Source organism: Nicotiana sylvestris, chromosome 2, assembly GCF_000393655.2.
Source record: "Nicotiana sylvestris chromosome 2, ASM39365v2, whole genome shotgun sequence".
Taxonomy (NCBI): Eukaryota; Viridiplantae; Streptophyta; class Magnoliopsida; order Solanales; family Solanaceae; genus Nicotiana; species Nicotiana sylvestris.
This window is the reverse complement of record NC_091058.1, coordinates 61,317,973-61,331,439: the sequence shown is the minus strand read 5'-3', so window position 1 is coordinate 61,331,439 and position 13,467 is coordinate 61,317,973. Positions and strand designations below refer to the sequence as shown.

Sequence of the window (13,467 nt, the reverse complement as noted above, 5' to 3'; positions counted from 1 at the left end):
TTCAAAAGAATTGCGTATAAGCGGATTATAAGAATTGTCTCTTACCATATATATAATGTTCTATTCTAATTCCACCCTGATATATGATAAATTAGTGAATTATCGCGCTTCGCGCGGTTGTTAAAGACATTAGTGACTTTAGAAATTATATTTTTTTGTAAATTTAGTCCAGATAGAATAGATTAAACTTTAATTTTTCATATATATGCATATAAAATAATCTTATATATATATAGAAAGAAAAAAATTGAAGAAGAAGAAGAGAAGTGTTAAAAGCGAATACATTTCATTACTAAAAAGTAAAAACCCTGGAATGATGGACTGTTTTGATTCATCTATATAAATAATAAAGGGTAATTTGTTTTATATAAGGCAGGCTATTCTATTGTAAATTAAAGTAAACGCTCATCAACTTGCATTGTTACGTTCCCTTTAAAGTGCATAAAAAATATATCCTGCCCTTTTCCACTCCCACACTTTTGTCTAGATTTTCCTAGTTACCAATTCTCTTTTATTCTTTTTCTATATATACACACAACAAACCCAACCTAGTTCTTTCATTAACCTTTATACCTCTAGTATTAAACTAAACGAAAGGGTATCGCCATCGATCATCAAGATAATGAAGGATTGTGGGAAGAATAGCAACTCACCATGTGCAGGTTGCAAGCTATTGAGAAGAAGATGTGGTGAAGACTGTGTATTTGCACCTTATTTCCCAGCTGATGAACCCCACAAGTTTGCCAATGTTCATAAGGTCTTTGGTGCTAGTAATGTCAGCAAGATGTTACAGGTACGTACGTAATTCCACTTTAATTTCTTCTTTTATTTTCCCACTTACTTTTTCTTTTCGTTTATGTTTTTTTTAAATATAAAAAGATTTTTCAGAATAAAATGGAAGATCTTGATCTCTACTTACATGCTTCTTCATGCACAATATATCTTCCCAATTTAACTCCTTTTTTTTCTTTTTGGTTTTTGGGTGTGGAAGGGTGTAAACCTGTTTAAATTTTAGCGTCTGAAATATCATAATGCCCCTGTTTTTTCCAGTTAAAATACTGTTTTAACACGATTTTGCATTATATGAAGTATAACTAGTCTACATGAGATGGATCTAAAGACTCGTTTAATTAATATTGCACACAGAAGTTATATGCACTTGGTCTGAACATGATAATACAGAAAAGATAATGTATTTTAACGTGTGACCACATGCAACAAAATCCAAAAGTAGGAGTAAATATAATATAACAGAGACGAATATACAAGTTTTTTTCTTCTGAACTATGCTAATTCATTTTTTTCAAGTATAGGATAAGTCTATTTTTTGTTGACCCTAAATCCTAATTCGCTTACAATAGGTTTTCAACTAACAAACACAACATTGGAGTATTTCTTAAAATGCACGGTATAAGAAGTAGAAATTAATTCTAACCATATTTGTCCCTCTTGATCTGATCAAATGTGCCAAATTTATTATCTATAATCTTCATGGTTTGTCTCTAAAGTCTAAACATTCACATAAGGAAACCAATGTACTACTTAATTCTACTATTTCTTTTCAAGTTAAAATTCTCCCATTTTAAAGTAATCTGGTCATACTTAATTTTCTTTTGTTATAATCTTTTTGAAGTGGCTTCTTCATTTAAGTTTAAAATATATATACGACCTTTTATTTTTCAAGTTTCAACTTTTCCAAACCCTATTTGGGCAGTGGAAAGAGAAGAAGCAAGAAGTACTTTATATAAAGAATGAGGCTTTAGTTAATTAATGAACTACCTTATATTGCAAGGGAAAAACTTTGCTAAAAAGAGTATATATAGGGAGACAACAATCATCAAAATGTACCTGGAGGGGAACTTTTTTGACCACTTCTTTTGCTCAGATTTTCAAGTTAATTTTTTTGACTTAGTCCCCAAAAATTAATCGAAAAGACATGTAATTAAACTACATGATCCATTACCATTTTCTTCTATTTGTGGGGGCGTTCGACGGGAAACAAAGTGCTACGTTTGTTAGTTGAAAACCGTTTCATATGTGTCAACAGTGAAAAGTATTTTAGTAGTCTATGTTTATGGTCCCACACATAATCCAAGAAATTTTGACTATTAAATAAGGATTAGCAACTGTTCTTTTTTCCTGAAATTTATCTATTTATTTATTTATTGTGAAGGATTTGAAAGTCATCTTATTCATTCAATATGTGATTATGGTCACTATCATAATATGTATACTTATAGAACTTAACTTCTCAAGGTGGACACGTGAAGCTTTTCCTGTCGGCATTTCTCATAAAATTTCTTGGGTTGTTAATTGGTCTCCTATTTTAACTATTAAAGGCCAAAATAATCAACTAACCTCAAGAAAGCAACACATTTCCTTCTTCTTTCGCCCACAAAAAGAGATTTTTAGATATTAGAAAATCTCCTCTCAGACATAATTAAAGACTCCTCTGGGTTGACCTCAGAAAAGGGTGACGACTTCTCTTTTTCTTTTTTCTTTTCATCCTTTTTGACTAACACGCCCATTAGTTGTTATTCTCAGAAAATTTTATGACACAAAATTGATGTCAATATGACATACTCTTGCACCTCTTAGGTCCTCATGGTACAACCCAGGCCCATTAATTAGCCTGCCAGTCTTATTAGTAAGCCTATAAGTATTCTACCTCCAATAATGTTTAAGAAGTATTAACCAAATATTCGCCCATCTAACCACTTAAATTTAAAATTATATATATATCTCGGTTAGGTAAATCGTTAAATTCACCATTGAGCCGGCCTGGTGTTATGTAATTTTATGGTCTAAATTGCGGAAATGATATCAGGTAGCCACTTTTAAGCATGTTGTTTCAAATATATCCACAGTTTACAATATATTTAAAGACTAACCATTTCGCTCAAACTTCAGGACATGGCGTCCTAGAGTTTAAACGTCAGCGTTCAAACTTCAAGACATCATGTCCTAAAGTTCAAAAATTGTATCCAGAAGTTCGAATCTTATGTTCTGAATTTTAAATTAGAAGTTCAGAAATTGATGACACTTATTCCTGAATTTCAAATTAGCAGCTCAAAAATTCATGACACTGAGTCCTGAATTTCCAAATTCAGAATGCTTAGTGCTGAAGTTTGGGTAAATTGACTAATCTTTAAATACATTATAAATTGTGGATATATTTTAAATAGCGGGCTTGAAAGTGGCTATTGCTGCACTTCGCCCACATTTCTAGTGAAATTCGGATTGAGTTAATCAACGTAAAGTCAAATGCAGGAATTGCCAGAGCACAAGAGAGGAGATGCAGTGAGTAGCATGGTGTATGAAGCAAATGCTAGAGTTAGAGATCCAGTATACGGATGTGTTGGAGCCATTTCATCTCTTCAACAACAGATCGATATGCTTCGGACCCAACTAGCTATGGCCCAAGCTGAGGTGGTCCATTTAAGGCTAAGACAATCTGCAGGCATTACCAATAGCCCAACAAATAGTGGGTCTCCCTCTTCCCACATAATGGGCTCTCATCAGCCCAAAGGATATTTCCATATGGATTTGGATGTAGACCAGTCCAACAATGGCTTCAATGATCCCATGTGGCCATGTTAGATGACTTTTGCCTATTTTAAGTTCAAAGTTTCGTGTCCTTTTGCCTCTATATAATTTTTTTCTTATGAGAGCAAAGGTGATGATTAGATACTGCTAATGAGTGTGTTAGAGTGAAATCAAACCCTTCTAAGGGTGTATTAGAAAAGATTATTATCTTTATGCTTGTGTATATATGTAAGCATTATGAAAATTTTCTTGAAGATTTGGGCTTTTGGCCCAAATTTGTTGGATGAAAATACCCTATATATGTTGATTTTGTCTTCCAGTCTTAATCTTGTGGTGAAACCATCTTTAAACTCCATCATTAATTAACAGAAGATCATCGAACTTGTAGTCTAATTGCATAAGAATCATCAAAATAATATTTATAACAAAAAGGAATCACTAAACTATGATTAATTATCCTAGAATATCAACTTGGCCAAAAAATGATTTGCTGGAATAACTTCTTTAAAATCTAGGATTAATTACACAGAAGATAATCGACCTTATAGTACAAATTGCAGGAAAATCATCAACTAATATCTGTAACATAAAAATTCACTCAACTACCATTAAATATCATAAAATATCAATTTGGCCAAGAATGGATCAAGATTTCGGGCAGTCAAGCAGGACTGACAGACTTGTGAAAAAGGGGTGCATGTCACCTTAAGCAAATACTACAACAGAATGAGAGAGGAAAGTAAAATGCTTTACAAGGCATGATACAAGTACACATGGTACGCGCGCTTTTGGTGCTTGGGGCGTCGTAGCCCAAAAGAGAAATCCGCTTTTGGTGCTTGATGCTAAATCTACGAGCGCTCAAGTGAGTTCCTTGTATTGTATAGGTTTATTTTTCACATGACATCGGGAGTTTATATGAAAAAAGAAAAGGTGAATTATACTGCTAAATAACTACAGCTTCAGTAAGAATTGGAAGGAACAAATGTGTTTTGTTCGGTAAGTTACTTATCGAGCGATGCCCTTTAAATACTATGTATGTATGCATGCATGCGAATTGAGTTGTATATGTCCATACATGCCTTTTAAGTTGAAGTACTAGGCTTGGAGATACTATGTATGTATGCGAATTAAGTTGTCTGTGTCCATACATGCCTTTTAAGTCCTTACTCTTTTAAGCACTTTTTAACTTTTTGAAAGTGTTACTCAACTTGTTTTTAACCTATCTTTTTCTATATTGGCGTAAAAGCCATATTGCTCTGACCAAGAATATTATATTCTTATCCCTTATAATTTTTCCTAATCTCGAATTACACCTCAATACAAAACTTGAAATTGCAGCCTCTGCTGTCTTTTTCCTCCCGAAATTGCAGCATCTACTTTCTTCATTTTACTCTTTTTCTTTCCCATTCTGCTCTTTGGTTTGCTACCAGAAGGTCGTGTATCTGATATTATCTTTTTCACTTCGCCAAAAGATGTAGCTATTTCGTCTGCTATCTCAAAAGGATTTAAGTCTGCTTCGAATCAGACACAATTTGAGAAAAGTTTTTGCCGTCTGATTATTATATTATCTCTAAATTTGACTCTCAACTAGGGTGTGCATTCGATTTATCGATTCAATTTTGCCCCTTATCGATAATTACTTATCGATTATCGATTTGTACATATGCTTATCGTTATCGTTTCAATAAGGTTTCGATTTTTTCGATTTCGATTTATCGATTTTGAGGCTTATCAATTACACCAATAAAAAAATTTGCGGGATTCCACGGAAAGTATATCGCTATAAACACGCCTAATTAATATGGACAAAAGGAAGCTAAAATAAAACGAACACCATTTATAACATAAAAATTGTGTCAACAAGCCCATGCAACGAAACTAAAGTAAGGGATCAAATGTATGTCAGCAACACTCCAACGGTATAAAAAAAGCGACGAATGCAGGTGAAATGGATACGGAGGTGAATGACAGAGAAAAAATTGTACCTGAAGAAGTCAATGACAGAGAGGGAAGGTCTCTTGAAATGGATATGGAGGTGAAATCTGCTGATGCTTGAAATTGTAACAAAGGCACGGAGAGAGAGAGGGAGAAACGTACTATTGAAGTCGCCAGAGTACGCCGGAGTTCGCCGAAGTTCACTTTCTCTACTGGGTTTGCAGTTCGCGGGAGAGAGGGAGAAAGGTAAAAGCGACGCTGAAGAATGGGTAGAGGAAATAATAGGGTTAGGGACTTAGGGTAAAGGAAAATATATTATAGAATAAGGGTATATTTGTCTTTTTAGTATATCTTATCAGTTTATCGATAAACCGATAACCGAAGAGGACAAAATCGAAATCGATAACTCGATAAGGAAAATTTTGAAATCGAAATCGATAAATCGATAAACCGATAACAAATAATCGATTCGATTTATCGATAAACCGATTCGAATGCACACCCCTAATCTGTCAACTGGTTTTCTCCTCTAAAAAGGACCTTTACTTTAGTCTATGTGATTACCGTGTTATCAAGTAACGATTTGTTTGCTTCTCATTTTTTGTTTTTTACTAATTTTGTTTAAAATATTAATTATTATTTTCGTTTGCTTTCTTCATACGGAAATTGGCTTAATTTCGTTTGCTTTCTTTATACTACTTTTAGTTTTTTAAATTGAAAGTGAATTAAAATATTAATTATTATGTATTTATATTATTTTGAATAAAATATTATAGAAATAAACTTCTTTATAGGGTTAACAACTTTAAGGATATTTCAGTAATTTTAATAAAAATGCTTACTAACACTTGTTTACTAATCACTTCAATAGTTTTTTTCCTGACTCCAATGCTTTTATCCAAACACGTAACTGCTTATTTATAAAATCAGCTTCAGCACTTAAAAAGTGTTTTTAAGCACTTGTACTTAAAAGTCACTTCTTTTAAGCCAATCCAAACGGGCTCTGAATGTGGTATGGGCACATCAAATAAGTTTCATGATGCTGGATGATGCTACAAGAGTACATTTCATATGTAAGTTAAAGCAAAATTTTATTACCTAATTCTAAGCTAAAAGCACAATTTTACGACAGAATGGCCTCAATCTAAGTTAAGTAGAGGTACAATTATTGCTTGTACTCCTCTCAGTCAGCTCTTGTCCTCCCAGAGCTTTTCTTTCTGCTATTTGTCTCTTCGTAGACTTGTAATACATAGCATAGAGCAGTAATTGATTGAGGCCGAGCAACATTCCAATTATAGATGATATCTGGGCAAATAACTGAATTTTAAGAAATGAACAAGAAACAAAGTTGAAGGTGAGAAGGCTGTGGAGCAATAATTACCAGAATGTAAATATCAAACCGGATAAGGGCATATGCAGCCCAGGTGGAGCTACAGAGTAACGAAAAGAAATAAACTAAGGGAAAACTCCTACAAATATTAACTTCTGTGGATTCTTAATAAAGAAACTTTATTATAGCAAAAAGTTATATTTTTCTGTACTACTAATCCGAAGAAGATTGATGTTTAGAATACTACTTTACTTGTTGTATGAGAAAAAGTGAGTATAAGGTCATAACAAGTGTGCTTCATGACTTGCTCTTAGCTGACTTAAGATTCATCTTTCCATTGTTTATCTTTAAATTGAAAAGGTTAAAAATAGTTGTATTTTGGAAAAGCAACTGACATATGATCAACTCATATATCTTTTGGTATATATTGTAGTTCATTTTGATTCATTTCTATGTCAAATTTTGTGAAACAAAGTTTAGAACAGTGGATTAAGTATCATGGATTTGAAATTTTTTATTCTTCCTCCCCTTTTAGTAGTTGAATGGCGGATGGATCTTTGGGTCATTCAAGAGCTACTATATTTGTTTTGTCACCGTTGATTATAATTTCTGCTATATATTACATTTGCTCTAGTCAAAACTTTGGCAGTTTTGATGTAGGAGAGAATTTATCACATTCTTTATTTAGGTTAATCTTTTTTATTCTAATAATTGAATGCAGGAAAAAATGGAGGTTGTGGTGGCTGCTGCTAATTCAAACCTATCGGATGAGACAGAAGAAGTCGATGTGAATAGCCTGTACTTTTGTAACTCGGTCGTTTACTTTCTAGAACCATGTTCCCTACGTACTTTTACTATTTTATAACTTGCGAGGATGGTTAGTTCGGGATTTGGAAGGGTTAAGGTTGAAATCGGAATACTTGGTACCTTAAAGTTGGCAAAAGGGGACAAGTTTGACTTTGGTCAACGTTTTGAGTAAACAACCTCGGAATCGGTATTTGACGGTATAGATGGGTTCGTATGATGATTTCGGACTTGAGCGTATGTTCGGAACGGGTTTTGGATGATCCAAGAGTGTTTCAGCGCCTAATAGTGAAAGTTGGCTCTTTAAAGGTTTTAAAGTTCGTTAAATTTGATTTGGAGTAGGTTTTGGTGCTATCGAAGTCCAATTGGGATTCTGAAATTGAAAATAGTTCCGTATGATAATTTAAGACTTGCACGCAAAATTTGGTGTCATTCCGAATAGTCTAAGTATGATTCGGCGCGTTCAGAGCGATTTGGAAACTTGAAGTTCATAACTTGATTCAATTTGGTTTCGGGGTGTGATCTTGGTTTTGTTGTTGTTTTACGCGTTTCGAGAGTTCGAGAAGGTCTGTATTATATTTATAGACTTGTTGGTATAGTTGGACAGGGCCCGAGGGGTTCGAGTGTGTTTTGGACCACCCGGAGCCAAGTTGAGGAAACCAGATTTTCCAGTTCCGGTTTCTTTCTTCGCGAACGCGGAAGGACTATCGCGTTTGTGAAGAAGGAATTGGGGGTGGGGGGTGGGGGTGGGGGTTCTATTCTACGCATCCGTGATAGGCAGCTAGCGTTCGCGAAGGTCAAGGACCTATGACCTTCGTGTGAGGTGACTCGTGTTCGCATAGAGGAGCCTAGGCTGGGCTGGGCCGCTGTTATTCTTCGCGTTCGTGAAGGAGCCCTCGCGTTCGCGAAGGGTAGGCCAAGCCAGCCTCCGTGTTCGCGAGGCTCTGTCGCGTTCGCGATGAGTCTATTCTGGGGCCTAGGCCGTTTTCCTTCGCGAACGCGAGGCATCTTCCGTGTTCGAGAAAAGAGGGCAGCTGGGTAGAGAGTTTTAAAACTCGGGACTTAGCCATTTTTGGTCTCATTTATTGCACTCTTAGGCTATTTTGGAGCTTCAAAAAAGAGAATTTCAGCCTAGCTATTGATGGTAATTAATTTCTACCTAATGTGAGTTTAATACAAAGATTATGGGTACATTTTAATATGTAAATTTGTGGAATTTATGAGTGTAGATAAAAAACCTAGGTTTTGATAACAATGAGATTTAACCGCGAAAATGATTATGGAATTTAGTGAAAATCATATATTTGAGTCATGAAGTTATGAGTAACACCTTTCTTTGAAAATTTTCAGAATCCGGGCAAGTGGCCCGGGGGTAAATTTTAGGAATTCTTCAATTAGGGTTGGGAATCACTTTAATAGTTAGGATATGAACTTTTGAACATGTATTGACTATTTTATATGGCATTTGACTAGTTTCGACTCGTTTGGCACCGAGTTGAGGGTTTAAAGCATAATTTGGCCCAGAAAATAAGCTTTGAGATGAGGTAAGTCTTTTTTCTGACCTTGTAAGAGACAATTAACCCCATAGGTGAATTGATTTAGTATGAACTTCTATTTGTGGGAGCTTTATATATACGAGGTGACGAGAGTCCGTACGTAGCTACTAATTATGTTTATGTCCGGGTACTTGAGGACCCAAATCATGTGATACTTGTGATATTTGCACCCTGCTTACTATTTTAAACGCTTAAATTATATTGAAACTTGATAAAGGAATTATAAAGGGTCGAATTTTATTTATTTGAGTTTTGGACGGGTTACTTGACCGTTAATGAGAATTGATGTTTACTTGAATACTAGTCTCTTAATAATCTTTGAATCGGCTATTTATAAAGTATTTTCTCTTCTTGAGGAATGAACCAAATGCCTCGGTAATAGAAAAGATGCATCCATGGTTCGTTCCATTCGACCCTCGGCAGTGCACAGTTTATATATTTGTATGTTGGACCAGACCATACGACCTCGGCATAATTCGTGCGTAATAAATTCTTGGAGCCCAATTATAATTGATATTGTTTCATTGGAGATAAATGGCCAAAAGTGTATGATTTTGAATGTATTCTCATATCATTTGTCGTATGAGTTGCGTGAGATTACATGATATTTGAAGTGAATTATCTTCATTACGTATTTCTTATTTGTAGGAGTGAGCTTGAATGATAATGGAGCAAAAGAAATCAAATTATTGCAAAAAGGAGAAAAAATTGAAGGATTGGGAGGTCGTCTATTCTCGTGCGTGGCACGAAAACGGACGCGAAAAAGGAGAAAAGTGAAGCAACAAAACAGCGAAGCGAAGCAAAGGCATAGATCGCTTCGCGAAATGGAAGAATTTCAAAAGCTGAATTCGCGTCAAAGGGCTCGCGACGCTCGAAGGCAAACGCGGATTCTAGCTTCTCGCAATCGTAGTTGGATTGGAAAATTCCGCACCTTAGCAACTCTAAGTGATATAAATACATCAAAGAATGACTTTTTAAGGGTAACACAACATCTTTGAAGGCAAGAACAAGCAAGAGCCAGACGGAAGATTTGGAAACAAGTTTTTATCTTTCTTCTTCCCTTTTTCTGTTACTCCCTCCGTTCCAATTTATGTGAACCTATTTGACTGAGCACGAAGTTTAAAAAAATGAAGACTTTTGGAATTTTTGGTCCCCAACAAGTCAAAAAGGGGCCCAAAGTATTTGTATAGTTATAAAAGCTTCTCATTAAGGGTAGAATTGTAAGTTTAAACTAAATTATTTCCAAATTTAGAAAGGGGTCATTCTTTTTGGAACGAACCAAAAAGAAAATAGGTTTACCTAAACTAGAACGGAGGGAGTATTGGTGATGAATTCTTATATTGTAGTTGTGAAAATAATTATGATAGCTAAACTCTTTATTCTAGGGTTTGATGGAACCTCTTGAAGGATGGATTTTTGTTGTGTTTAATATAAATTTGCCATTGGATTTTCTCTACTTGTTTAACTACATGATTATTGTGGTTGATTAAAGGGCTCTCATTCGGCTATGCCTGTTTAGTGTGTATTACTTGAAAAAAAAATACATATTTAGGTAGTTGTTGAAAAATATCACTCCTAACATATATGAGGGATCAATACCGAGGGTTTAAAGGTGGGATTAAGAATAACGAAACCTTGGTGCGTTCTTAGTGAGCGATAAACTAGTGCTAGCTAGCGTAGTTCAGAAGAATATGTCTAGTAAATTATTGTAATTGATCGGAAGAGAATTACGACAGCTAAAGTGCTCATGATCGGTAAAGAGTATCTAGCCGAATTTATAGGAGACGTAACGGGGAGGATTCTAATAAGAGGGGAAATCGTAACCCTAGACATTTCCAATCCTTTCTACAACATTTTCTTTGTTAGTAATAAAATTACAGCTTTTTAGTTACCTTGTTTTTAGTTAGTAAACACTCAACTCATTATTCAATATTTCTGAAAGTTGATTACTTGAATTCTTGCGAAACTAGCAGTTGTCATTAGTAGGTTAATTCGTGGATTCGACTCCGGAGTTGTAAACGGGATTATATTTGCAACGACTGCTTAGTTCTTTTTATAAGGCATAGTTGGACGTGATCAAATTTTGGCACTATTGCCAGAGAATTAATGGTGTTATTAATTACAACTAGAAGAATAACTAGAATTCATAGTTTAGTCACCTTTCTAGACTTAAAATTCATTATATTGAAACTCTAACGTTTGTAGTCTTGTGTGTTACAGGTGCATGCCTATAAACTCCTCAAGAACTGGTGAATTGTACGAAGCATTAGCGGACCCTGAGAAAGCTTTCAAGCAACTAAATCGAGCAAACAAGAAAGACAAACAACAACAAAACGAATCAAACTAGACATGGGTGACGTAATAGACAACCTAAACAACATAAACAATAAGAATGACCCGAACTACCAGGGTGTAGCACCTCTTGTGCCAGAAGCAGCCTTATATGATTGAGCACAACCCACCATTGAAAATCTAGCAATCGCAATTGCAGTCCCTCAGATACAAACATAATCATTTAAAGTCACAAACAACATGCTACATTTGTTGTAGAACAAGGGACAGTTCTCGGGGTCTTACATTGAAGATCCTCAACAGTATTTGAAACATTTTTTGTTGATATGTGTCACGCAAAGGCAACAAAATATGACACCGGAAGCAATAAGTCTGTCGATATTTTGATTCTCAATGACGGGAGAGGCTCAGACTTGGCTCAATTCACTCCCCATAAACTCCATTACCACTTGGGAGAAATTAGTCAAGCAGTTTTTGAACAAGTTCTATCAACCCAATAAGACTGCCAATCAAGTTGATGAGATATTGAGCTTCAGGCAAAAACCAGCTGAAACATTGTAAGAAACGTGGGAGAGGTTCAAAGGTATGCTGGTTAAGTGTCCACATCATAGCACTCCAGATGAGATGTTGGGACAAAGGTTTTACATGGGATTGGCAGATAGCTTGAAGGCCAACGTTGATGCTTCAACAGGTGGAGCATTTTTGAGAAATCATTTAGAGAGGGTAAAGTCCTGCTAGGTAAAATGGCTCAAAACTCAGGATGGATGACAAGAGACATTACAATCACTCCTGTAGTTCACTCAGTAGCTTTGGACCCAAACAACTCCATAGCCGAGAATATGGCCACTCTGATAATGCAAATACATATCCTCACCAAGAAGATTGACGAATCAAGCCAGAAGCAGGTACACATAGTTGACACGACTAATGGAGGCTTATGTACACCATGTATTAACCAACCATATGTGTGCTCGTAGAGTGGTGAAAGTGAAAACCAGAACTATCAGGAAAATATGAACTATGTGGGAAACTATGAAGGACAGAGGCAAGGTGGTCAGAATCGGGGTCAGTAGAACCCGCAGTATAGACCAACACAACAACAATACAATAATAAAAACAATCCTGGGGCTATGCGACCATAGGGTCAAGTTGTGCCTTACCAAAGGCAACGAGGATACAATCAACAAAATCAATATCTAGCTTATCAACAGCCTCAACAACAACAAATAGTGAGATAAGATGATGGGTTGTCTGAAATTAAAAGAATGCTGCAACAACTGATTGGGTCCAATGGAAAAATGCAAGAGAAGGTGGCAGCACATGACTCAGCGATAAAAGGCATTGAGATTCAATTAGGGCAGATATCTATGGCTCTGAATAATCGTTCCCAAGGGACTTTACCTATAAACACACATGCCAATCCAAAAGAGCAGGGCCCGAAGCAGCTTATGGCAGTGAGTCTAAGAAATGGTAGAGACCTTGATCTAGAGCAAGAAATTGCTCGCGATAGTCGACCAACTGAGATACTCGTGCTAGTACCGATTGAGGTAGATGAGTCAACTAAGCTGACAGAAGTAAGAATCCAACAAGCCCAGGAGGAAATAAACAAGAAAAAAGAGGTTGAAAAGGGGGTTGGGGAAATGCAAGAGAAGGCATTATAAAAAGTGCCCGAGCAGGATCAAATTCAAGTCACAGGAAAAAAAGCAACCTCCAGCACCCTTCCCATAGAGATTGGCCAAATATAAGAAGGACGAGCATTATAAGAAATTCATGGAGACATTAAAGCAAATCCAGGTGAACATTCCATTGATTGACGCCTTGAGGGAGATACATGGGTATGCAAAAATGATGAAGGACTTGATGTCTCGTAAGTTCGACTTTCAAGATTTGGACATTGTTACACTAACTCAAACATGTAGTGCTGTCATGATGAGACCTATAGCTGAGAAGTTGTCTGACCCAGGGAGTTTCAAAATACTATGCACAATAGGCAGCTATGCTTTT

The 13,467-nt window shown here is 35.8% G+C and overlaps 1 protein-coding gene and 1 non-coding gene across 2 annotated transcripts; one reads left to right on the top strand and one right to left on the bottom strand.

Moving 5' to 3' along the window:
* The first annotated feature begins 502 nt into the window (after positions 1–502).
* Positions 503–3,777, top strand: LOC104232064 (LOB domain-containing protein 4-like). The gene is made up of 2 exons (XM_009785163.2): positions 503–793; positions 3,271–3,777. Exons 1-2 carry the CDS (start codon positions 623–625, stop codon positions 3,598–3,600), a joined length of 501 nt encoding a protein of 166 aa, XP_009783465.1. The 5' UTR covers positions 503–622; the 3' UTR covers positions 3,601–3,777.
* An 8,193-nt stretch (positions 3,778–11,970) lies between these two features.
* Positions 11,971–12,077, bottom strand: LOC138886585 (small nucleolar RNA R71). Its single transcript, XR_011405635.1, has one exon. It is a non-coding gene; the product is annotated as a small nucleolar RNA R71 (small nucleolar RNA).
* Positions 12,078–13,467: the final 1,390 nt, after the last annotated feature.

Coding starts and splice junctions, on each gene's coding strand:
- LOC104232064 (XM_009785163.2), top strand. CDS start 623: ATGAAGGATTGTGGGAAGAATAGCAACTCACCATGTGCAGGTTGCAAG. Junction 794..3,270: donor ATGTCAGCAAGATGTTACAG/GTACGTACGTAA, acceptor AGTCAAATGCAG/GAATTGCCAGAGCACAAGAG.